The following is a 24,909-nucleotide window of genomic DNA, read 5'->3' on the forward strand; positions in this document are numbered from 1 at the left end:
GCGTTAGGAACGTGCTGTGTACCAGTGTCCCGAATGTTCTGGACCTTCTCTTGCAAAGCTCGCCTCCATTCGCCTCACTTTCTGTTCACTTCAGGTCACCAGGCTCTTAGGATTCAGCGCTGGTGTCCGAGGTGGGCATGGGAGCACCAGTCGCTCATGTCCGCTCATGTCTGCCCTTGATGCCTTTGCCCCAAATGTCTGTTCCAAGTTTGGTAGATGGTTGCTCCTGTGGCCCCGTGGGCGTGGGACTCCCAGAAGGAGGCCCTCAAACCACATCGTGGTGTGCTTCTAAACTCTGAAGCTCTTGAGAAGCAAAGGGATTGATCCAGGCCACGGAGACGCGGCGACCGAAGACGACCTTAAGGTTCATCCACTTGGTGCCCTTGCCGCCGGCACGCTGCCTCTGCAGCAGCTCGACGCTGGTCCGGTCGGTGCAGATGGCGTGCATCTGGGTCCCGAACATGGTGGAGGTGAACAGGAGGCCCTTCACACTCACCAGGAAGAGGAAGATGAGGGCGCCGCGGGGGGACACGGGGCTCGCAGTATCCCACTCGCCCCGGGCGTAGGCGCGCAGGACCGACACGCCGAGCAGCAGCAGCGCGTGCAGCGAGGCCAGCCCGGTGTAGAGTGTGAAGAGCACGAAGTACTTCTGGTTGTCCTCGCCCACGCAGTTGTTGACCCAGGGGCAGTGATGGTCCATCTTCCGGATGCAGCAGCCACACACTCGGCAGTGGTGTGCGCGCGGCGGCCTGGAGCTGCCGCAGCGCTGACACTGGGGCGCCCCGAGCCAGGGCGCGTCGCCTGCGCGCACGGAGCCAGGGTCTGTGAGCATGGTGCGTGCGTGCGACGCGAGGCCCAGGAAGACCAGCAGGTGGAACAGCACCCCGTTGACCACAGCGTAGACCACGTTCTGAGCTGGGAGGAGCAGCTCGTACACCAGCACGCCCGCAGCGCTCAGCACCAGCCCCCAGGTGCCCACAGCGAACGCGATGCCCAAGGCGTCGCGCACGAACCACACTCTATGGTGCTGTGCGGAGGGTGGCCACCGAGGCCCTATCCAGATCGCAGCACGTGGCCCAAACCTATGCGTACTCTTGGGGACCAGGTTGGTGGAGGCGCTGCTTGGCATGACCAGCACTCTCAGGCACCCCTACAGCACTAGCCACCCGTGGAGGGGTCTCCGGGGAGCGGCGGGGTCCCGAGGGAGGGGCGTCAGGGTGACAGAAGGGGTCCCTTCTCCACCATAGCCCACTGGCCTGGGCTGGACACCCTCTGCTGGGGCCTTGGGCGGAGCGCAGGGGTGGGGGCCACGACAGCCTTAATCTCCATCCTGCGGACTGGAAGTCAACATTCTAGAATGTGCTTTCGGAATGGGGGTTTGTGATTGCAGAAAGGGCAGCCTTGGGGCTCGCTCAGACCAGCCCCTGCCCACCGAATGGGTTCCCTTTTTGGCGCGACCTGAGGCTTGGGGGTCCTGAGTGGGTAGAGATGCTGCACTTGACAGGCACCGTTGAGTCACCCTCACGAAGCTGGTGCAGGAGATGTAGGGCTGCAAGGGGCCTTAGTGTGAGGTGACCCCAGGCACCTGGTCACGCTGCCTGTTGTGAGGAGCTGGGCCAGCCTGTGTTCTGCAGCTTTGCTGGATCCATCACTGTGGACCTCCTTCCTAGAGCCCTGAGGGAGGACGGAGGGTCACAGCTGGCCACATCTGAGGCCATGCAGCCTCCCTCACCCCCCCCGCCCCCATCCTTATCCTAACCTGGCAGACCTGCCCTGAGGACCTTACCTGCCTGAGAGGAGGACCCTGCAGGGAGCAGTCCTCCTGCGGAATTCCTGTGGAATCAGGTCCTTTCTTCTCAACTTTGGTCCTTTTCCATTGAGGCTACGGTGGCAACAGGCCCATGTCCTCCAAGGGCGGAGCCTGTGGGCAGCTCTGCACTTTGTCCTCTGGACCTCACACCTTGTATTGTGGACCCAGACCTTGCCCTGTGTCCCCTGGCTTTTCTGCACCTTCAACCCCATTTTGTAGCAGTTCCCAGGGAGACATGCACACCTGCAGGTGCTCTTGTAGAGCTGTGGAGCGGTGCGAGGGGTTCCTGTCCCCCGAGGAATTGCACCTTTGCACGGCGTGCCTGTGATCACAGTTTGCCACTTGTTACGTGTGCGTTGCTACCCTCTGGTGTTCGGAGGTGGGCCTGGCCGACTGGCTTTTCCAAAGGTCTGGAGGAGGCAGTTCTAGGTCCCGGTCATAGAGCAGTGCCACTGCCTGCTGCATGCTCCTGACCACTGGGGACCAGGAGTCCTGTTACGCTCCATCCTTGCTTTCTTAGTTGGTAATGCACAAGTGGCACCCACTTCCTAAACAACATGCCTCTGGAAACTCTGTGAACTCTAATAAATGTCAGTAGTTGTAGAGGGGCTTCAGGTTTTTTTGTTCACGGGGTTGGTATGAATCGTGCTCGACTTGAAGGCACTCAACAGTAACAACAACAACAACAACAACAATGGCCTAGAGCAGCAAGGTGGGGTCTACCTAGACAGACAGAGGACACTGATTGAAGGATGGAGATGATGCAGACAGGAGATGTCCACGTCAGTTAAAACAGCTACTCTGGAATAAAAAAAGGGTCCATTCTTGCCCAGTGGGCCGTTAGGTTCCATCAGGTTAACTAAGACTCGTGGTGACGCCATGAACAGCAGCCCTGAGCCTCGCTCTGGCCTGCACCAGCCTTGCCTTCTCCGTCCTGCGCAAAGCCCTGTTACAGTCGCTGTGCCAGCGCGTCCCACCCAGGGGCGTCCTCTCTCCTGCTGACCCTCCACCTTTCTCAGCATCAGGTCTTTTCCTAAGGACTGTTCTTCTCTGACAGCACGCTCAAAGTTGCACCATCCTGGCCTCCAAAGGGCACTCAGGTCACACCTCCTTCCAGCTGAACTTGTTCATCCTTCCAGCAGTTCATGGGGTAATCGGTATTCTTTTCCAGCAGCGTAATTCAGCATCATCCTTACTCCTTGTCCAGCGTTCAGACGCATGGGTGTACAGTGGGAAGGGATCTTGAGCTGGGACCCTCGTTGGCTGAAATAGCATCAGGGGAGTTAAAGGAGGGATATCAGGAGAGAGAATTTGGCAAGGATGGGTGGATGAGACACATGCGATCACATAACTGGCCAAGGGTTTAGCCGTTCAGTTCATCCCAGGTGGCCCCCAACAGTGATGGGACAGGTTTTTCTGGTAACTTGTTGGTGAAATCACTTCTTGGGGCATCTCTGTTTGTGAGATCCTCTGTAAAGATGTGCCTATAATGTCTTGCACCAAGGCCCAGGGGATGTAAACCATGCCATTTTTCATCTGTTTGATTGTAATGAAAATGCCCTTGGTCAAAGATCATCATGTCCTGCACCTACCAGACCTCAGAGAAAAGGCATGTTTCCAGGCGTCTGCTTAGGGCCTCTGGGAGGTCTGCATCCTGGCCCGCAGGCAGCTGTGCTGCTAAGCCCAAGGCCATGCCTCTCTGCTGGTTCGAATGCACCACTGGCTCTGAGGGAGGAGAAGGGCACTTCCTGTCCCGTGATTTACAGCCTCAGAATCCTGCTGGAGGGCCTGCTGAGTGAATGGGCTCTGAGTTGATGGCAATGAGTTTGAGTTATTTTGGTTTTTTGAGGTGAAGTAAGCAGCAAGGCTTGAGGGTCTGCTGCAGAATAAAGCTAGTTTCAAAAGTGCACGCTGGGTTCCAGATCATGTCATGTCTTTGAAGTGGACTAAGGGCTCGGCTTATACACATCCCAGCTGCCCCAGCTGTGGACACTTTTCCAGCAGTGCTGGCCCTGACCCAGGCCTGTCCTCAATGTTCCCATCAGCTCGAGCTTCACATTTCCAGCTACAGCACCCAACTGTTGTTGTTAGTGCTGTTGACTTACCGAAGACTCATTGTGACCCTATGCACATAGTTCTGAAGCTTGCTCTGTCTTGAGCCAGTCTCACTGTTTCTGACACACGTACTCCCATTACCCCAGTTACTGAGTCAATCCATCTCATCCGGGGTCTTCCTCTCTGCATTGTCCTTCCACCCTTCCAAGCATGATATCCTTTTCCAAGGACTGGTCTTGAAACATGTCCAAAGTATGTGAGATGGAGCTTCAAAATCCTAACCTTCAAGGAGAAACTTGGTTTCATCCTTTCCAAGACAAACCTGTTTGTTCTCTTGGTGGTCCATGGTATGTTCAATACTCTTCCCCAGCACCACAACTCAAAGTCATTGATTCTTCTACAACCCTTTGAAATTTTTGTGTTCTCTGCAAGTAATTGCGAAGGCCATGGCTTATATCAGGGGCAACTTAGTCTCTAGACTGACATCGTTGCTCTTTAGCGCTTTGTAGAGGTCCCTGACAACAGGTTTTTCCGATGCAATTCATCTTTTGATTTTCTGACTGCTGATGCCAAAAGTGTTTATTTTGGTGGCAAACAAGATGAAATTGTGAACAATCTCTACCTGTTCTCCATCTATCATGAAGCTGCCAATCGGCCCTGTGGTGAGAATCTTTATTTTCTTGATGTTGAGCATCAATCCCTATTGAAGACTGCCGTCCTTGACCTTCTGCAGCAAGCACTTCAGGTTTTCTTCAGTTTCAGCAAACAAGTCTGTGTCATCTGTATAACTCAGCTTGTTGATGAGTCTTCCTCTGATCCTGAGGCCACATTCTTCCTCATAAAGTCCAACCTCCTGAGTGATCTGTTCTGCAATATAGGTTGAAAAGGTATGGAGAGGAGCATTCTTTTCCTGATTTTGAACTATGCAGTGTTTCCCTGCTCTGTTCTGAGGACTTCTTCCTGGTCCAAGTATAGGTTTTGTATAAGCACAATCAAGTGTTCTGGGATTCCCATTCTCAAGGTTAGCCACAATTTGTTGTGATCCACACAATCAAATGCCTTTGCCAGTCAAAGAAACACAGACCTTCCTCTGGCACTCTTTCCTTTCAGCCAAAATTTATATGACATTGGCGATGATGTCCCTAGTGCCTCTAGGGCCTCTTTTAAATCCAGCTTGCGCTTCTGGTAGTTCTCTGTTGAGGTACTGATCCAGTCATTTTTCAATAATCTTCAGCAGGATCTTGCATGCGATAGTAGTGATATTGTTTGATAATTTCCACACTCTGTTAGATCACCTTTTTCTGGAATGGGAATAAATATAGATCTTACCCAGTCAGTTGGCCAGGTGGTTGTTCTCCAGATTTCTTGGCACATCCTTGTGAGTATGTCCCAGGGCAGCATCTGTTTGTTGAAATGTGTCAATAGGTATGCCATTAATTCCTGGAGCTTTATTTTTTTGCCAATTCATTCAGAAAAGCTTGAACTTCCTCCTTCATCACCATGACTCCTTGAACATATAAGTTGTTTCATTAAGTTCTTCTGTGTCAGCCAATTCTTCCTCCCCACCTCCTTCAATTTGTTGGAGATATTGGGTTAGAGAGTCAATGGTAATTTTTTTCCTGCCTTTTGATATGTTTGCTTATTGCTATAAATTGTCCTTGATTACGGCTTTGGCTGTTTCCCAGAAGTTTTGGTAAGTTGTGTTTTCATTGTCATTTGTTTCAAGAAACTTTTTAATTTCATTTTTTATTTCTTCTCGTACACACTCATGTTCAAGCAAGGTGCTGTTCAGCTTCCAAATGTATGTTATTTTCTCCTTTATCCTCTTGCTATTAATTTCTAATTTTGTTGCACTGTGGTCTGAGAAAATGCTTTGTATTATTTCTATGTTTTTAAATTTATTGATGCTTGCCTTGTGACCTAAAATTTGATCTTTTCTGGAGAATGTTCCATGCACATTAGAGAAAAAGGTATACTGTGGGGTTTTTTCTGTGTATGTGCATTAGCTTATAAATATCTATGAGGTCGAGTTGGTTTATTGTGTGGTTTAATTCTTGCACATCTTTGTTGAGTTTTTTTTCTGGTAGTTCTATTTTTTCTTGAGAGGGGTGTATTGAAGTCTCCAACTACTATAAGAGTGTTTTCTATTTCCTTTTTCAGTTTTGTTAATGCTTATTTTATTTATATTTTGCAGGTCTTTTATTTGGTGCATAGATATTTATTATTATTATGTCCTCTTGTTCTCTTGACCCTTTAAGCATTATGTAGTGACCTTCTTTGTCCATTATGATGATTTTTGCATTGAAATTTATTTTATCAGAGATTAATACCACTATTCCTGCTTTTTTTCCTGGTTGTCATTTGCTTGGTATATTTTCCCCCATCCTTTTATTTTTAGTCTTTCTTTATCTTCATTTGTCAGATGTGTCTCTTGTAGACAGTATATTGATGGATCTTGTTTTTTTATCCAGTCTGCTACTCTTTTCCTCTTCAGTGGTGCATTCAAACCATTCACATTCAGTGTTATTATTGAAAGGCAGAGTTTTATTGCTATCATTGTGTTGAGTTCTTTTTGGTGTTGTTGCTAGTGACTTTGGTCCATGCTATTTCTGTGGCACCTCTTTAAAAAGGGCATCTCTTAATGTTTCCTACAATACTGGCCTTCTGTTTACAAACTCCCTTAGGTTCTGGTTTTCTGGGAATATCTTGATCTCTCCTTCATATTTGATGGACAGTTTTGCTGGGTACAGTATTCCTGGTTGACAGTTATGTTCTTTGAGTGTTTGTTGTATGTCCTCCCACTGTCTTATTGCTCACATGGTTTCTGCTGACAAACTGGCACTTAAACTTACTTTCTGTTTCTCCCTTGCTGCTTTCAGAATTCTCTCCATTGGTTCTGGCAAATTTGACTATGAGATACCTTGGTGTTTTTCTTTTGTGGTCTGTTCTACATGGTGTTTGCTCAGCTTCTTGAATCTATATTCTCTCATTCTTCATTATGCCTGGGAAGTTTTCTCTAATAATTCTTCCACAACTTTTTTTGGTGCCTTTACATGTTTCTTCCTGTTCTGCGATTCTGATGATGCACATGTTATTTCTCTTGATGGTGTCCCACATTATTCCTAGGTTTTCTTTTTTTTCCTTCCTTTTTGATTCTGCTTATTGCTCTAGCAGATAAGTAGTGACAATTCTATCTTCTAATTCGCTGGTTCTGTGCTCCATCTTCAACTCTGCTCATGTGTCCCTTCATCATGTTGACAACATCTAAAACATTGGACCTCATATTTTGGATCATGGTTTCTTGTTTTTCCAGTGCCGCTAATGCCTTGTTTGTTTTATCTGCATTGTTCTGGATTGTTTTTTAAAGCTCCTCCTGGTTTTTGCTTGCAGTATCCTGTAATTCTTCAAGTTTGTCTTTCATCCATTGGAAACATTCAGTCATTATTATTTTAAATTCTGTGTCAGAAAGTTCCATGAAACTTTCTGGCTTCAGGAAATCCATTGACACTGTGTCACTTTTTGAGGGTGACATCTTGCTTTGTGCTTGTGTAGTGTGTGAGATAGCTTGATATGTTCTTGATCTGAAGACAATGCTCTAGAAGTCTGTTGAACAACTACCCCACTTGTGTTTTTCTCTGAACTTCTTACTCAAGGGAAAGTTCAGTTCAGGGCCTATGAGAGCACCCTCTTGTAGGTAAATCAGATCAAGGTGCTCAGGTTTAAAGGCAAGTTGATTGACTGGACATATAGACACAGGCGTGGAGCCAAATAGGGAGCAGAGCAGGCACAGAGGGGCGGGGTGACCAAAGAGTGGGTCAACCACTTGCGAGACCTCAATCAGACCTCAGCTGTCCAGGTGTGCTCATGAGTGGGGTCCCTACTCAAATTCCAGCTGTCCATCTCCCACCTAGCTGCTCTAACTCAGCAGTCCCTGTCTAGTGGCCATTACCCAGGTGCCCTTTCACAGTGGCCCTTGCCCCAGCAGGACCCTGGATCCAGTGGCACCTGAGAAGACTCAGTCAAATTCCCACTGACTCACTCACCTCTGCCTGGTCTGTGGTGTCCACAAATGTTCATTCAAATTCCCACTGGCCTGCTCACTCTTGGGCACTCTCTCAGACAGTTGATGATGCCCAAGAAAACTCAGATGAATTCCCACAGGCCCACCCATTCCTGGGCAGTCAGGGGAGCCCAAGAGAACTCAGCCAAATTCCCACCAGCAGGCTTGCTTTTGGGTGTTCTCCCAGGAAATTGGTGGTGCCCAAGAAAACCCAGTAAAATTCCTACCAGCCTGCCTGATCATGGGCCATTGGTGGGGGCACAAGAAAACTCAGTCAAATTCCAACAGATTCACCCGGTCTTAGTGGGGCTTATGAGAACTCAGCCAATTTCCCACTAACATTTCTCCTGGGGATGGGTCCCACAGCAGCTCAGCTGGTGGCTTTCAGCTTTGGCCGGGGTCCATGGCACTGCCCGTGGCTCAGCTCTATGTTCCTGTAGCTCCAAAACGAATTATTCCAACACAAGTTCTGATTCAGATTCCTACTGCCCACGTCGCGCCATGTTGGGTGGTCTCTGTGTGGTGTGAAGGTCTCTCTAGTGGCTGGTCTCTATGCAGCTTGCTTTTACTCTGGCTCTTCACACTATTCTCTCCACCACCGCCATCTTGGCATCTCCAACCACAGTCTATTTCTGCTCTAATTTTTAGAATTTCAGCTTTTTGTTATAGAGGGTGTCAGGTTTTCTTGCTATTCTTTTTCAATTTGTTGGAAACTGGATGGTTTTAAGAGACATTTATTCTCTTGTAATTTAGGAGGCTAGAAATTAAAATTTGGGGAACTGACCCTAGGGTAAGGATTTCTCCCTCTGTTGTTCATGGAGAGGGTCCATGTCCCCTTCAGCAACTGCACACCACTGTCCTCTGAGCTCCGCACATCTTTTTACCTTCTCCAAGGTCAAGGAACCTCCCAGTGCAGGGACTCGATCCGAGCAGATGCACTCCACTCCTGACAACTCATTTTCAGCCCCTTATATCACTTATGAGAGAAAAGGTGTTCTAGGAAACACTTCAGAGAAACTCCTCTCACCAAGAATCAGGGCTGTGATGGGGTTAATCCTCCTATGACTGCTTATCACATCATGGAGGGGCAACTGTACAGCTTCCATAGTCTACTGTTGTGTATGAATATTTTGGGGGACACAGTTTAATCCAGGACAGGGACTTCATACTTTTCTTGACAGTTTGAATGACATTTTCTTTATAGGATGGCTAATTTCATTTTCTGTTACAAGGTTTTAGGCTCTTGTCCCATACTGCTGTCTACCCAAAGGTGTCCTTCCTCATCTTCTGCCCTCCAGGGGCAGAAGCAGTTAGGTGGTCAGCTCTCTTCCTTTGTGACCTCACTTCAGAACCTGGCCATCTGTGTCCCGCAGACATTCTGTGGTCTGTTGCTCTCTCATGGTTTGCTTTACCAGGTTGTCCTGGACCAAGGACAGAAGGGAGGGGAGAGAAGGGGCTGACCACCATGGCCACCTGTCTGTCCCTGCACCTGCAAGTCCTGGACCTCTCATAAAGAGCTGGACACGACATCACTGAGCTTCAACACAAGAAAGTAGTCACAAATGACTATGATCCTTGAAGTAAACAAAACTTGACAGAGTGGTGCATCACACAACCCCCTTCCAAGTTTATATGTTCTGTTTATACAACGAGAGAACCATGTGATGAGAGGCAAGTGGACACTGCATGGACCCTCAGGTGAGTGAGCTTTCTGTGAGTGTGTCCTGGGTGGGGGCATCTCCATTTGTCTCTCTGGCCTCTGTCTGATGACGCAGTAATCCACACACAGAACCACACGCAGTCATGTGCACACTCACACTTTCTCACAGGGACAAATTCACACATGTTCATACACTCACATTCACACACACCCTCAAACATCTGCCACTAATCACACACACACACACACACACACCCCTTGTCACATGCACTGACTTCTACATGGCCTTCCACACCGTCTCAGCTCTCCAGTGTGGCTGTGATGGAAATGCCACTAAGGGGTGGCTTTAACACAAAGACATTTCCAAACTCAGGGCCCTGGTTCTAGAGAAGTCTCTCATCCTGTTAGTGCTGGAGGATGGTCCTTGCCTCCTGTCCCCATCTGAGGCTGGTACTCCTTGGGGGTCTCTGTGTGGCTCAAAGTTCTGGGACCAAGGGCCCTGCTCTCTTGGCTTTCCTTTCCTGGAGGCCCTGGCCCTTCTTCACCTATCTCTCTGCTCAATCTTCTCTCCTGTGAGATCAAAGGTACCACAGGCCTCATCTCCGGAGAGTCTCTCACCTTGGATCACAGCCATTGGGATGAAGGAGCTGCAGCTTTTCCTTACCCCTCTGACCCATGCCTGGCTGAGCTGAGTGTGGGGACCCTGGCTACCTGCCATGTTAGTTGTTTCATCCCAACCACTGAGGTCTGGCCCAGCCAAGGAAACAATTATTCTTGGGAGACAGAATTCAGTGCTTGACACACACATGCACAGGATCATTTGCAAGATATAGTCTTATGTGCACTCAAACACACTCCCATTTACTCTCACACTTGCACACATGACACTCAAAGTCACATACATACACACTGTCATGCATGCTTACACACATCCACATACTCACATGACACACCTGCCCCAAAGTCACATGTCACGCCTCTCACATGCTTAGACACAGCACACCATCCCATACACACACACACACACACACACACACACACACACACACACAGTGCCTGGGCGGGATGGTCCGTTGGGTTGAATGGAGTGGGGTCTGGATTCACATCTGTGGCTTATGACCATTGTGTGGGGTTTGGATCTGTCCCTGGCACCACTTTGGGTCTGACTATGCAGAGCGGTTTCTGGGGCAGGCCTTTACATCATCCTTGAGTCTGAATTTCCCATCCCTTCTACAGGGAGAATAAAGCCCGGGTCTTGGAGCAGTGGTTTAAACTCAAAAGGGATGAGACTAAAGGGAGCTCTGGTGGCCTAATGGCAAGAAGCTTCACTGAAAGCCTGAAGGCGTGTGGTTCTAATCCACCAGATGCTCCACTGGAGAAGGAAGGACAATCTCCTGTGTCTGTCAAATCCAATTTGACAGCACACAACAACAACAACAACAACAACAGAGTTTAAAAAAAGAGATGATATTTTGTTTGTGAAAAGTGGTATTAAAGTAGTGTTTTTATTTCACTGGTATCATACCCATGGTTATTATCAACTGTTTGGTGGTTTGTCTGTCCTACCTGACCATGAACCTCTCAGTGTGGGGGCCATAGTGTCCCTTCACGTGCAACATGCCCTTTGAAGGTGGAATAAATCAGAGGACATGAAGATACTCAGATTATCACCAGCCATAAATGCTGGGCTGGGTTTAAGAAGCCACTGTCATTTACCACCCTGCATGCTTTCTAGAACTGGTTTCTGGACGATTATTTCTTGCTCTCTGATACTGCCTAGTTGAGCCGAGATCTAAGAAGCATTGTGGGTTGGTGGACACTGTTTTCCTTTTGAGTGATGACAAGATGTGCTGCTCTCCGTGTCTTACTTCAGGGTTAAGTCAGTGTTGCCGCGATCTGCCCTCATTTCGTCTGCAGAGGGCTCGATCACCTAGTCTCACAGGCAGACTTCACAGATGACAGCGTGTTGTTTGGATCTGATGAGCAGGAAGAAACAGGTGCTTCAGAAAACAGAGATAGAACCTTACAATATCAGCCATCCTGAAGGGGTCTGGATCAAATCCAGGTGTGTCATGTGATGGTTAATGTGTCAACTTTGCTAGGCTGTGGTTTCCTCCTCCTCCTCCTCTTTTTTTTCTTTTTTAAAGAACATTTTTATTTTATACTGGCTTACTTACAAAGTTCACATACATTGTTTTCCACACCTGATCTTTCCCACTTCCTTTACCCACCCCTCCCTCTACCCACAAAATCATGTGACTCTATGATTAACAACCCCCACCCCACACTCCTGCCCATCTTCACCCTTCTGCTTCCTCCCCTTGGATCCTCGTACATGTTCTACAATAATGATCTTATGCAGTATTTGTCCTTATGGGACTGAGTTGCTTCACTTAGCATAATGCTCTCCACAGTCCTTACAAAGTTAGGTAACGATTTACAAAATCATTGCTCCTGCGTACTGTGTAATATTCCGTGTGAATGTACTATAATTTCTCAATCCATTCTATTGTGGTTGGACTGGGCTTTTTTCATGTTCTTGCAATGGTGAATAACACTGTTATGAACATTGCTGACAAGTCTCCACTTGTACCTCAGTTCTCATTTTCTCAGGATATATTCCAAGCAGTGGAATGGTTGGGTCATATGGAATTTCTATGTTCAGAATTTTGAGGAAACTCCAAAATGTCTTCCAGAATGGTTGTACCATTTTACAATCCCACCAACAGTGTATAAGAGTTCCTATCTCACCACATCCTCTCCAACATTTATTCCTTGTCCTGTTAAACTTTGCTACTGCTGCTGGGGTGAGATGGTATCTTATTGTGGTTTTGATTTGCGTCTCTCTTACTGCCAGTGACTTTAAGCATTTCTTTCTTTCTTTTTTTTTTTTTTAGGAGCAGCGGCCCATGCATGGAATCTATTGTGTGCTACTGTTTATAAAATATTCAAATAATCCTGCACATGCATAATAGTTCCAACTGAGAAGGGAGACCATACAGGGTGCACTTTCTGGCAAACAAAACAATAGATGGTTCCACCACCTGGAGCTCTGAGTTGCTTTCCAGGGCATGATGGAAGCAGGTCCCCGAAGTAAAGGGAAATACCAGACTACAGTGGCAAGTGATACAGGTCAGTAATTGTGAAAAGTGAGCACATGGCTCCATTTAGTTTAACCAAGCGGTTCTGTAACCATCAAAATGAACAATCCAGCATGCAGTCTTGACTTGTGTGCTTCCACTAACACCTGAAAGACTGAACAGAACTGTTGCTTCTATGCTTGCTGCTGCACTGCTTAATCAAAAACACTCCCAGAGCATTTTAAAATTTCCTTTGCATTAAAACATAAAAATGAGTAAGCCAGCAGCAAATCACCCTGGTGGCTCTCTAAGCAACTTGAGAACTCACAATAAACTAAAATTTCTCATAACATCTAGGCAACCTATACATGTCATATCTGTACATCATAGGTCTATATATTAAATATTTGCAAAATGAAAACATGCATACACAAAAATATGTCAAGTTTTACAGACATGATTTGAATTAAAATTTACTTTGAAGATGTACAAACGTCTTTTAAAGTACCTTAAATGGGTAATTCTGTAATTCTTCGCATTTTTGAAACTTAAGTTTTCTTCTTAAAACTCTGGGTGTAAATTTCAAAAGATCTGGGCAAAAAGACCTTAAATTAGTTTTTGGATTTGCGTTCAAGTGAAAGAATTCTGTCTATAAATAGGCTATGCATTCATAATTGAAAGATACCAACACTGTATTACAGAATTAGCCACATTTAAGAACTAAACACCTGAGGTCAGCATTCTGTATAAATGTCAATGGGTTTTCTTAGCATTTTGTCCCTAATTCAAAACACAGCTTCGTAGCTTTAGAGATATATTTTAAAACAGTTCTAATTCATCCTTTAAAAACATTTCATGGCAAAAAAAGGAAAAGTCCACATTAGCTCTTAAAATAGTATTTGAAGTCATGGTGGTTAAAACAATATCTAATTCTACTGAGGGGAAAAGAAATATCATTTGTAAACTTAAATGTGTGAACCACAAGAATAAATGAAGGTGTAGACACTCTCCAATGGAAACTGCCCCAAGCCCCTTGCTCTCTGTTCTCCATCTTGGCAGCGATGACCCAGTCGTATCAGATGAGGCAACAACTCTCAGGGCCCTCAAGCCTCCATCCAGGAAGAGGGTTGGGGGTCTCAAAAGCACAATGGTTTCTCTAGGGGGACCATTGACATTTACAGTCAGCTTGGTTGACCCCTCCAGCTCGTCGGGTGATCTGTCCATTTGAGGCCCGAGATGTGAGAGTCCCTGGAAAGCTGTGGGCCACTGGGCACTATGGTTGCCAGTCCCATGGTTCTCAGTGGCATGTGTGGTGTCCAGAGAATTGAAACCATTTTGCTGTATAGCATCTTTCTGGGGTGGCATTCTCTCATTGATCCTATCCAAATCCTTTGCCTCTTCAAAACTGCAGATTCTATGTGGTGGAGAGAACCCTCGTATTACTTTTTCAGCCTCAATTGCCTCAACTGTGTCACTTTGCAGGGTCTGTCGTCCTCCAGCCAACCCTCCACTAGGCAACATCCCTGTGGGAGTCAGGCCCTTGGGTGTCAGCACACTTTCACTCTCCTCCTTGAGAACAGAGAAGACCCTTGCCATCTTGCCAATTGCTAGAATTTTGTTTCTTTTGATTTCTTCCCGGGCTGCAGCTGAACCTACGTCAAATTGGTCTTCACCTTCAGTCAGTTCATCATGAGAGCAAATACTCTACCAACATTTCTGTCACTTTTTCTCCAACAAATGGTAAAGACCATGTGAAGACATCCATAAAATTAGGCAACCAGTAAGGATGTGGAGAACAATTAAACTGTTGAATATTCATCACATTATTTTCATACTTTAACACAGCAGCTTTATTATTGTAGACATCTAAGTAATTAGGTACTGAAAACATTGTTGTTAATGAAGGGAACCCTGTCGTTTGACTTTTTCTGTCCATTCTGTAGCCTGTATCTTGAGCTTCATGAGCTCTAATAATCGATAACAAATTATTGTTTTGCAAAAATTCACACACTGCTGGATAGCTATAAAAATAAGAACATCCTCAAACTGTATTATGACTAAAATGTTCCTGTGATTTTTCATTTCCAAAATCTTCAGATGGATCAGACCATAGCAAATCACACATTGGTCCAAATGCAGGTGGCGCTTTGAATCTATCTAATCTCCTAATATCATCCAGTGTGTGTATTTCTGGTGAAAGTCCGCCATGAACACAAAGAAACTGTTGGTTTAAAAGTGCAGCAAGAGGCAGCCTATCAAAAGCTTCCATACATACCTTATGGACCCTTTCTGAATATTTAATTTTACATTCCTGCTTAAAGGTAAACTATTCAGTAAGGTGTCTGCATTCATGATTGCCTCTCAGAAGAAATAATGTGCTTGGGTAAAAAATCTTCACGACCCATACATATGAGACACACTCTATACTAAAATAGCCTCTGTCCACATAATCACCAAGAAAAAGGTAGCGTGCATTAGCAGGTGAGCCTCCCACCTAAAAAAGTTTCATCAGATCACAAAATTGGCCATGGATGTCACCACACACTGTTATTGGTGCTTCTACTTCTATCATGGTTTTCTCTCTCTGACGGATGGCAGGATTCTCATTGATAATTCTAAGTGCAATTTCTTCACCTACTCGACCTTCTTTTACTAAGTGATTCTTCAGAACATCAACTCTGGGGAGCCCATCTGTATCAGATACTTCTTCAGATGTCAAGCGACGTGTTGGGGGAAGGGACGGCTTTGACGACGTGGTCAGCCCCGGGAGGGGCGGCGGGAGTGGGGGCGGGGGTCGGCCAGGCACTAGGCCGGGCAGGGTAGGAGCAGGGGCGGCGTCGCCGGGGAACTGGCAGACCCCCTTTTCCTACAGAGGGGCTCGACTTTAAGCATTTCTTCATGTGTCTGTTGGCCATCCAAATATCTTCCCTTGTGAAAAGTCCATGTCTTTTGCCCATTTTGTAATTGGGTTATCAATCTTTTTCTTGTGGAGGCCCTGTAAGAGTCTGTAAACTTTTGATATGAGACCCGTGTCTGAAATGGTACTGCCAAATGTTTTTCCCCCAGTCAGCAGCTTTTCTTTTTACTCTATTGGAAAATGTTTTTGATGTGCACAGGGATTTAATCTTTAGAAGGTCTCATTCAAGGTGCCCTCCTTCTACTGATCCAGCTTCCAGTAGCTGACGGTCCTTGCTATTCCGGGGCCTGTAGAGACGATGTGCTTCTGTCCAGCTGCCCCTGACAGTCATCTTGCTTTTCTGCTTGTGAGGATTGCTGTGTCTGATCAATTTGCTCCTTTTCTAACTCAGAAGTTATTGGATTTAGGACCCACCCCACACTGTTACCATCTCATCAACGTAACAGAGGAGAACACGATTTCTGATGATGGCCCTATGTGTAGGTATAGGGTTTGGATTAAATCCATGACATTCTGTTTAATTTGTCTTCTTATGTAAGTATCCCTATGCCACCATTGTCAGCATGCTGCACTGGGTGGCTTGCATGATGCAACCTATGATGCTATAAGTTATGTCACCTGTATTTAAAATTCCAGCAAGTGCACCCGTGGTAGTTCCAGTGAAGTTCTGAGGATATTAGGGAGATGGGCCTGGGAGCCACTAGAGAGAATTAATCAATGAAAACCTGATGTTCTTTCTATCATTTTCTTCAAAGAGATGGGAGAATGAATCACCAACTGCATATGGAAAGGAACTAAATTTCATATAAGCAAAGAAACAAAACAGAAGCACACAAACAGAGGAACAGAGGGGAGGCTTCACACAAACAGAGGAACAGAGGGGAGGCTTAACACAGAGGAACTGAGGGGAGGCTTCACACAGAGGAACTGAGGGGAGACTTCACACAAACAGAAACAGAGGGAGGTTTCACACAGGAACTGAGGGGAGGCTTCACACAAACAGGGACAGAGGGGAGACTTCACACAAACAGAGGAGCAGAGGGTAGACTTCACACAGAGTAACAGAGGGGAGGCTTCACACAGAGGAACTGAGGGGAGGCTTCACACAAACAGAAACAGAGGGGAGACGTCACACAAACAGAGGAACAGAGGGGAGACTTCACACAGAGGAACTGAGGGGAGGCTTCACACAAACAGAGGAGCAGAGGGGAGACGTCACACAAACAGAGGAACAGAGGAGAGGCTTCACACAAACAGGAACAGAGGGGAGGCTTCACACAGAGGAACTGAGGGGAGACTCCATACAGAGGAACAGAGGGGAGGCTTCACACAAACAGGAACAGAGGGGAGGCTTCACACAGACAGAGGAACAGAGGAGAGGCTTCACACAAACAGGAACAGAGGGGAGACTTCACACTTTTCTTTAATTTGCCGTAATATTAATAATTTATTATGATTCACATGGTCAAATATTTGGATACAATATAAAACATAAGAAACATCTTTTGCTCAGATACATCCAACATCAGCCTCTTTTGAAACCAGCTTGAATTTTTGGTGGTTTCCAGTTAATGTACATTTCCAAGTGGTTTTTTTTGTTTTGTTTGTTTTTTACTGTTGTGGTACCTGTCACTATCTAAAAAAAATGCTTCTGAATCATCATCTGGAAAGGAACTGTTTTAGAATAACATCTAAAAAACAGCTCTGGTATATCACAGTCACTATTACGTGTCACAAAGCAGGTCTAAGATATTTTACACTCTCAGAGGTGTGAAGAAGTATCGTCCTACATCTGTAGAGGATACAATTAGAAAGGTGTTATCTGAGACTTGATTCTGCTTTTCCAGCCGAGGGCCCACAGTATGGTGTGACATAGCTCTGGTGCAGAAGTGCACTTTTTAGATAGAATTTCCTTTCTGTAGGGGCACAGTGTTAAGTACTCATTACTCTTCATGACCCTTGGCTAAAAATCGTTTGTATATCTGCACACATCTCACTGGTTATCCGTCTGGTTTTATAACTATGGGCTGACGCAGCATCTGTTCTTACGCACTGAGTGAGTTCATCCAGCATCACACTCTCTAGCCTCCCATGTCTTGATCTCAAATGCTCTCCCAGCCACAGCAGTAAGACTAGCCCAGGACTGGAGGTAGAAGAACTCAGCATCAAGATCACAACAAGATTTATTAACAACCTTCACTGTGCAGACATGATGTCTTAGGGACAATGGTGAGAAGGACTTGAAGCCCTTACTGATGTGAATCCAAAACAACAGCCTTCAGGATGGATGACATCTCAACACCAAGAAAGCAAAATCCTCACATCTGTGCTACGAGTGACGTAGAGAGAGGAGCGGCTGCAGCTGTCATGGAGTTCATCATACTTGGATCCACAATCAACAGCCATCGAGGCAGCAGCCTAGGCACCAAGTGACATGTTGACTGGACAAACATGCAGCCAGATATGCTCTCTCTCAAGTGGTAAAAGACACAGATGCCACTCTGAGGACTGAGGTGCCCTGACTCCAGTTGTAGTATTGGCCCCATATTCATGTAAGAGATGGACCATGAATAATGAAGACCACAGAATTGGTGGCTTTAGATTTTGGTGTTTGCACAGAATATTGAATTCGTCACAGACTGCCAGAAGGGAGCTCTGGTGGTCTGGTGGCATGAAGCTGTGCTGCAATACTGAAGGTATGAGGTTTGAATCCACTCGCTGTTCTGTGGGAGAAAGATGGGAAATCTCTTCCTGTGCATTTAACTGCTTCTGTAAACCTGCTGGAGGTGCAGCTACGGGTTAGTTTCAACTCAACAATAGCTAGAAGAATGGACACATTCACCTCAGAAGAAGTCCAGTCAGAGTGCTCCTTGAAGTACTGTTAGAAGATTGTTATCAGAAGCCAACATCATGCTTGGAAGAGTCATCAAAAAAACAGGAGGAGCTCAACGAGAGGTATTGACACAGTATCTGTAATTGTGGCTGAGAGACATGAGGAAGAAGCTGGATGGGCCGTGCTTCCTTCTAAGATCCAGGGTCACCAGGATCGACATGGTGACCTCAGCAGTGGGCTTGGGTGTTGCAGAGATGGCGATGACACAGGGCAGGGTTCAGGTTGGCTGTTCACAGTGTTGTACCTGACATGATGGCACCTACCAACAGCAATGGAAGCCAGAACTGACTCGTGGCCTGCTCAGGACTGGAAATGTGGCCGTGCCCTTGGAGCCAATTAACTATCGGTGCACAGAGGATGGAAATCACTCTTGTGCAGGGCAGCCCATGTGATCTCCTCAGTTAATATTCAGCCTGTCTCACCGGGCTCCTTCCAGACTTTACAAATGTAGAAGAGATGGAGGACGGAGCTCTACACGTGGCCCTTTGTTTGCAATTTCTTTCTCCAGCATGTGTCCTGGGACCCATCCGTCAGCTGCAGAACCATCTTGATTTACTGCTGGCCTGGGCGAGCGTGAGTCCCGTCTCCTGGCCTGCATTCCCATCTCCTCTAATCTCTGACTCTAGCTCGTGGGGACTCCTCCTCCCCCTCCTGGAATGATGAGCTTTGTTATGAAAATAATTCCCCACTTGAGAACAATTGCCTTTATCCAATGGGCTTTCTCTGTTTCCTTCTAAGTGTGATAAATGGGTGAGGACTGTAAACACTGAGATCCCCGGTATGGTACTGGGGATAATTCATACGGCCTGGTTTAGCTAGTGCCCCACTTCTGAGGATACGAGGCCATTCATAACAAGCTGCAGGCCCAGCTCACCAAGCTGGTGGCAGCGAAGATCTCTCCTCGTCTCCCCACGTCCTTCCTGGGTCACTGAACGCCCAACTGTACTCGACACACTCAGCATGTCCTCAGTGGCCACCATCAGTCTCTTCCCTCCGTGCGCGCGATGGCTGCTCTTCTCCGGGGCCAGTTCTCCGCTCAGCCTCCAGCATCACTGCCCTCTGGGTCCTCTTAGCAGGCAGAGCAAACAAGGTGCTTACACATCGTACTTCAAGAAATGCACTCACCTCTGGGCCCCTTTATGGGTTGAATTATGGATCTCCACGATTCTAACTTCCAAGCTCTGTACCCATGAGCCCTGGTGACACAGTGAATGAAACACTAATTGCTAATCTAAAGGTCTTTGGTTCAAATCCAGCCCTAGCCTCCGGAAGCAGGACCAGCCTCCTCTTGTGCAGATTGACCCCACAGGCAGCTCTGTCTTCCGTGTCGCCGGCAGTCAGAGCAGCTTGATGGCAGTGGGCACTGGGCTTGTGTTGGCCATCAGCTGCTGTCCCTGCCGGCCGGGGAGCTGCGGTGGCCCAGTCTGCAAGGAGTCACGTCGCTTACCCAAGCGCAGCACCTCTCGGGCAGTCCGACGTCACTAGCAGCTCTTGTGTGACCTACAACCCCTAACAATGGAGGTTCAGTTGGGAGTCAGTCCCAACTCCAGGGTAATGACTTTGCCTGTTGATACTGGTGGGTGTGATTCCATTTAGGAATAGAGGCTTCTTTGTTATGTTTATGGAGTCACATCAGTGTAGAGTGTGTCTTAAATCTATTCACGATTGCAATATGTAAAAAGCAAACGTGGGGCAGAGAGACGTGAAGAGATGGAAGGGCAGATAGATGTGAGGGCATGTGAGGACAAGGACTAGGGCCTGGCGCCCGGGGCTGCTGAAGCTGAGACGAGGGTCTTCCTTCTCCTGAGTCAACACAGAGGGAGCCTTCCACCGGAACGATGGCCTGAATATGGACTTCCAGCCTCCTAACTGTGAGAAAACAAATTGTGTTCTGTAAAGCTCCACCTTTTGGTATGTCTGTCACAGCAGCTCAGACCCTTAAGACATCTCCATACAAGGGTGAATGCAGCCCAGTCAGATGAACGAACAGATCTCAGACAACCCAGCAGGGCCTCTCAGCCCTGCCCACACCCCGGCTGCTTTGGCATTGACCAGTTCAACACTAAGTCTCTTCTGCTCATGAGTATTTTATAAACACATCTAAAAGGGATTTTGGTGGTAAGTTATAGCATTTATTAGGTATTCATATTTGCAAGGAGGCTGGCAAAATTGCATTTATATGTTAATGCAGGTGCCAGAAAAGGAAGCATTAGACAAGAGGGCATCCTTCCAAACAAACAAAATTCCTGCCTTCTCAGCCCAGCACCATCTTGCAAAAGTTCATGTATCTTTAATGCCTAAGAGTGAAGAAAATCAAGGACACGCGGATAATTAGGTCTCAGTATTGAAGGGCCTTGCTTTTACTTCTGTGAAGTGGGCGGATGTCAGGTGCCATCAAGTCAATGAGGACTCACAGCGACCCTGTGGACACGGGCCTGGACCTTGACCGCTTCTGCATCAGCCTCCCAACCTCTGACAGGCTCCAGCCCAGTGCTATGTCACTGTGCCAGGTCATCTTTCAGGTGTCTCCCACTTTTTCTGACCTTCCACGGCCTGGCCTGCCTGACCACACGCCTGAAGCTTCGCCGTCCTTACCTCTAAGAAGCACCCTGGCTGCCCTTCCTCCAGGGCGGGTTTCTTTGCTTTTTCGGCGGTCCATATCTTACTCTCTTCTCCAAGACTGCAGCTCAAAGGCAACAGTTCTTCTGTCCTTGTTCATGATGCTACCTTCTTCCTCTTCCTCTCACCCTTCCTCCCTCTCCCATTATTCCTTTCTCTCTTTTCAATGCTTTGTCACCATGCCCCAAGCACATGGTGCTGCACTGGGAGACCCTGGAGAAGCAGAGCTCTGTAGACTGAGCTCACTTCTGGGGCTTGTTCTCGGGCTCATGGGGACCCCTGTGGTGGTCAGATGCCTGTGTGTGTTCCAGGAGGCACCTGGGCGCTAGGCCCACAGAAAACACACACACACGTGCTCACCCCCTGAGCAGGCATTTATGGAACACCTGCTGGGCGCCAGGTGCTCTTTTAGGCTTGCTTCTCAACCGTGGTGTTGGCAAAGCATATTGAATGTACCGCGGACTTCCAGGAGAACAAATGGTCTCAGAATGTCTGGCCAGAACACCCCTCTGAAATGAGCACGGCCAGATGGGAGGGATCCCCTGTGTGATAGAGCAGAGGGTCTGCGGGAGAGGAAGACCCTTATGGAGGTGACATGGTGACTGCATCGATGGGCCCCAGCACAAGCATCAGCTGTGCTGCTGGCCCAGGGCTGGGTCACACTCTGTCCAGCTGCACCAGGGCCACTGTGAGCGCAGCTGCGATGGTACCTACCAAGTGGGCTCGCTCTTAATCAAGTTCTGTTTTCCACAGACATTGATTTTCCGATTTAGTGATCATTCTCTCCCCACTTCCCCTCGTCCCCCCACCCCCCCTCACTTCTGTTCGATGCTGGCTGGTGGGGCCTTTGCTCCATCCTCATTGCTGAGTGATGTGTAATTGCCACCCTTGTCCAGCACTTCCTGTGTCTCCTCGTCAAGCCGTTTGTGCAGGGTAAGTCCCTTGAGGGGCCTGCCTCCCCTTCCACCGCTTCCCTTCCTCTCTCCCTGTCTCTCTCTCTCTCTCTGTGTCTCTCTCTCTCGGACACCAGGTCTTCAGATGTTGGCCAGAGCCCTTTCTTCACGGACAGGAGATGATTTTCTCTGAGTGACAGGGAGTGCTGAGGATTTCAGAACAAATTAGTGAAACGTAGTAACCAGAAGTGCTGCCAGAAGATCTTGTTCCTGCTCCAAGATCCGAGCGCTTCTGCACAGAACGGCCCTGCCTCTGCAGAGAACCCCCATTGCCAGCATCTCCTGGCTTTCTGTCCAGCGAATGATAACTAACAGAGATAACCAGAGGCGACAGGCCGCCCAGCCCCAACTGTCCCGCTGCGTCCCCTCCAACACCTGCTGGGCAGTGAGTCTCTCTCCGAAGGGCATTTCTGGGGAGTAAATGCATTTCCTAACATGCACTGGAACCACCAGCCCGAGCCCAGACGAAAGTGGGGTGTCCACACCTGGATTGTGTTGGAGTTGTCTGTTGGTGGAGGCTTGTGGTGGCTGAGCAGTGGAAGCTGAGGTTTGGGGTGGACCCCGAGTTTCCGCTGGGGTCTGGGGCAGCACTTCTGGCTGGGAAGCGTTTGGAGGGCTCTCGGTTAGTCAGGTGTTTGCTGTCCTAGAGGCAAGAGCTTCCGTTCTTTGCATGCCTGGGGAGCAGCTTCCTCCTACCAGACACTGGACGAGGAACCGAGGCTTTAAAGACAAGAAGGGCTTTGTTGCTGCTAAAATAGTTCCCTCAGGGACTCTCCGCGCAGTGTCTTCTCCCACAGGTAGTGATGGGGTCCTGCTGCTGTTAGGTGCAATCCAGGCCACCCTGTGGACAGATGCGTGGCGCTGTGCCATGCCGTGCCATCCTTACCACCTCCAACACACTCTCAGAGACGTTTACATGCCGTACGGGGCTGGCTCAGCAGAGCAGCCTCACGTCCAAGACACCTCACAGTGTTACAGTGACAAGTATGTGCTGAATACAATTATTGTTAAGTGCCGTCGAGTCATAGACGACTCATAGCAACCCTATGAACGAAAGACCTGAGCACTTGGATAACTTTCCTCCTCTCTCCAGGTTCATAGGGTTTCCGGAGGCAAGCTATTCCGGAAGTGGATGCCACTCCTGCTCCAAAGCTTGTTTTAATCGGGGAGCTCCACCAAACACTGTCCATTCTCGCATTTGACACATCAGTGTCAGTGTTCAGCATCACAGCAACCATGAGTTACCTCTGAACAGCAAATGGACAGACCAGTGTTATGCCACTTAGAAGACCAAAAACAATTAAAACCAGGCCTGAGGGCCGCAGATTTAAATTACCTACAGTAGGATGGTTACAAAGCATGTACGTGGCATGAGGATAGCTGAGTCTGACCTCTACTAACTCCACAGGGGGGACGTCACAGAGCCGCACCTGACCCCTTCAGGTCAGGTACTGCCTCCACACTCCTGCGTCTCCTCCTAATTCTAACAGCCGCCCTACCGCTGTACGATTGGGTCTGAAATCCGCGACAGTCACACAGACCTCACAGAGTCCCGCTTGGAGAAGTGGGTTGATCAGGGAAGCGAACAGGTCAGCTCAGGTGGTCAAGAGGACGTGATTCTCCACTCCAGACAGCTCCTGGCTCTGGGCCTCAGTGTTCCTCAATGTGCAATCATCAGGACTTCTGGGGGGGTTGCAGAGGAAACAGCTCAGAGCCCACTTCTCATAACGACCAGGTGCTGGTCAGGAAAAGAGAGATTTCACGATGGAAGCTGCTGAGATGAAGACAAGTGGGAAGAGATCTCGTGTGGAAGAGTTACTGTGAGTTTGGACGACTCCTTGTTTCACACGCTGGGCGGTGTTTATGAAGACACACTTTGATGTCGCCCTGATGGCTGAGCTGTGTTCTCTGGAGAGAGACACCACGTAGGAACGACCACACAGGGGCTTGGCTGGGACTGGGCTGCAGACTCATCCCTGTGGCCAGTTGGTGGTGCACACCCGCTGCTGCTCCGGCCAGTCGGCCTCCGCCTCGGATCTGGCTGCGTGAATGTGGACATTCTCACACAAGCTGAGCCGGGCAGGTTCTACCTCTTGTCTTGTTGTCCCCACCAGTTACAGGCTCTGCCATCTGTCCCGATGTTTCCTAGAGCAGAAATGGGAAGACCCTCCACAAGGTATGTGAACTCAGTGACTCCACCACCAACAGGCTCCGGCCTCGTACTGGTTGGTTGGATGGTGCAGATGGACCTGCTTCCACCTGCTGTGTGTACAGTCGCACTGAACAGACTCCAGGGCATCTCCCAACATCAGTAACAACACAACTTGGGTTCAGTTGGAGTGTCATGAGGCTTGGGTGTTTTTAATACAGCCTGACTCAGGAAACTTGAGCCTGCATGATCTGTCGGTAAAATTCTATTGAGACGTTGTTGTTGCCGTCGTGTACTAGGGAGTAGGAACCGATCCACAGCTGACAGACCCTCCAGCGACTTTTCAGAGGCAGTTAACCAATCACCCAGGAGGAGACTGTCCATCCTCCTCCCAGTGCAGGTTCTTGCCGCCCGGCCATTCATTTACATCTTGTTCACATATTGTCAGCATTGAGCAACTGCAGGTCCTTTGCTAAGCGCTGGGGAGTGACGTGAGATGGGATTTAGTTTCATAATTTCTGCCCACTCAGCGCTCTTACTGTCACCATGTGGGAAGTGACTCAGATACAAACCCCCCAGCGGATTGCTTAGAGGCTGTGTATGGCAGGGGTACAGTGCCTGTCTCCTCTCCCAGGGCCACATGGCAGGGGGACAGTGCCTGTCTCCTCTCCCAGAGCCACATGGCAGGGGGACAGTGCCTGTCTCCTCTCCCA

At 48.1% G+C, this 24,909-nt stretch overlaps 1 protein-coding gene and 1 pseudogene across 1 annotated transcript; both read right to left on the minus strand.

The window, feature by feature from the left end:
* Positions 1–265: 265 nt before the first annotated feature.
* LOC102849480 (palmitoyltransferase ZDHHC3-like) lies at positions 266–1,129 on the minus strand. The gene has a single exon (XM_006888118.1). The coding sequence runs from the start codon at positions 1,127–1,129 to the stop codon at positions 266–268; it is 864 nt and encodes a 287-aa protein (XP_006888180.1).
* A 283-nt stretch (positions 1,130–1,412) lies between these two features.
* LOC102849889 overlaps positions 1,413–24,909 on the minus strand; it is a 38,107-nt pseudogene continuing 14,610 nt past the window's right edge.

This window comes from Elephantulus edwardii, unplaced genomic scaffold (assembly GCF_000299155.1).
Source record: "Elephantulus edwardii isolate Elephantulus edwardi_28Jun2011 unplaced genomic scaffold, EleEdw1.0 scaffold00064, whole genome shotgun sequence".
NCBI lineage: Eukaryota > Metazoa > Chordata > Mammalia > Macroscelidea > Macroscelididae > Elephantulus > Elephantulus edwardii.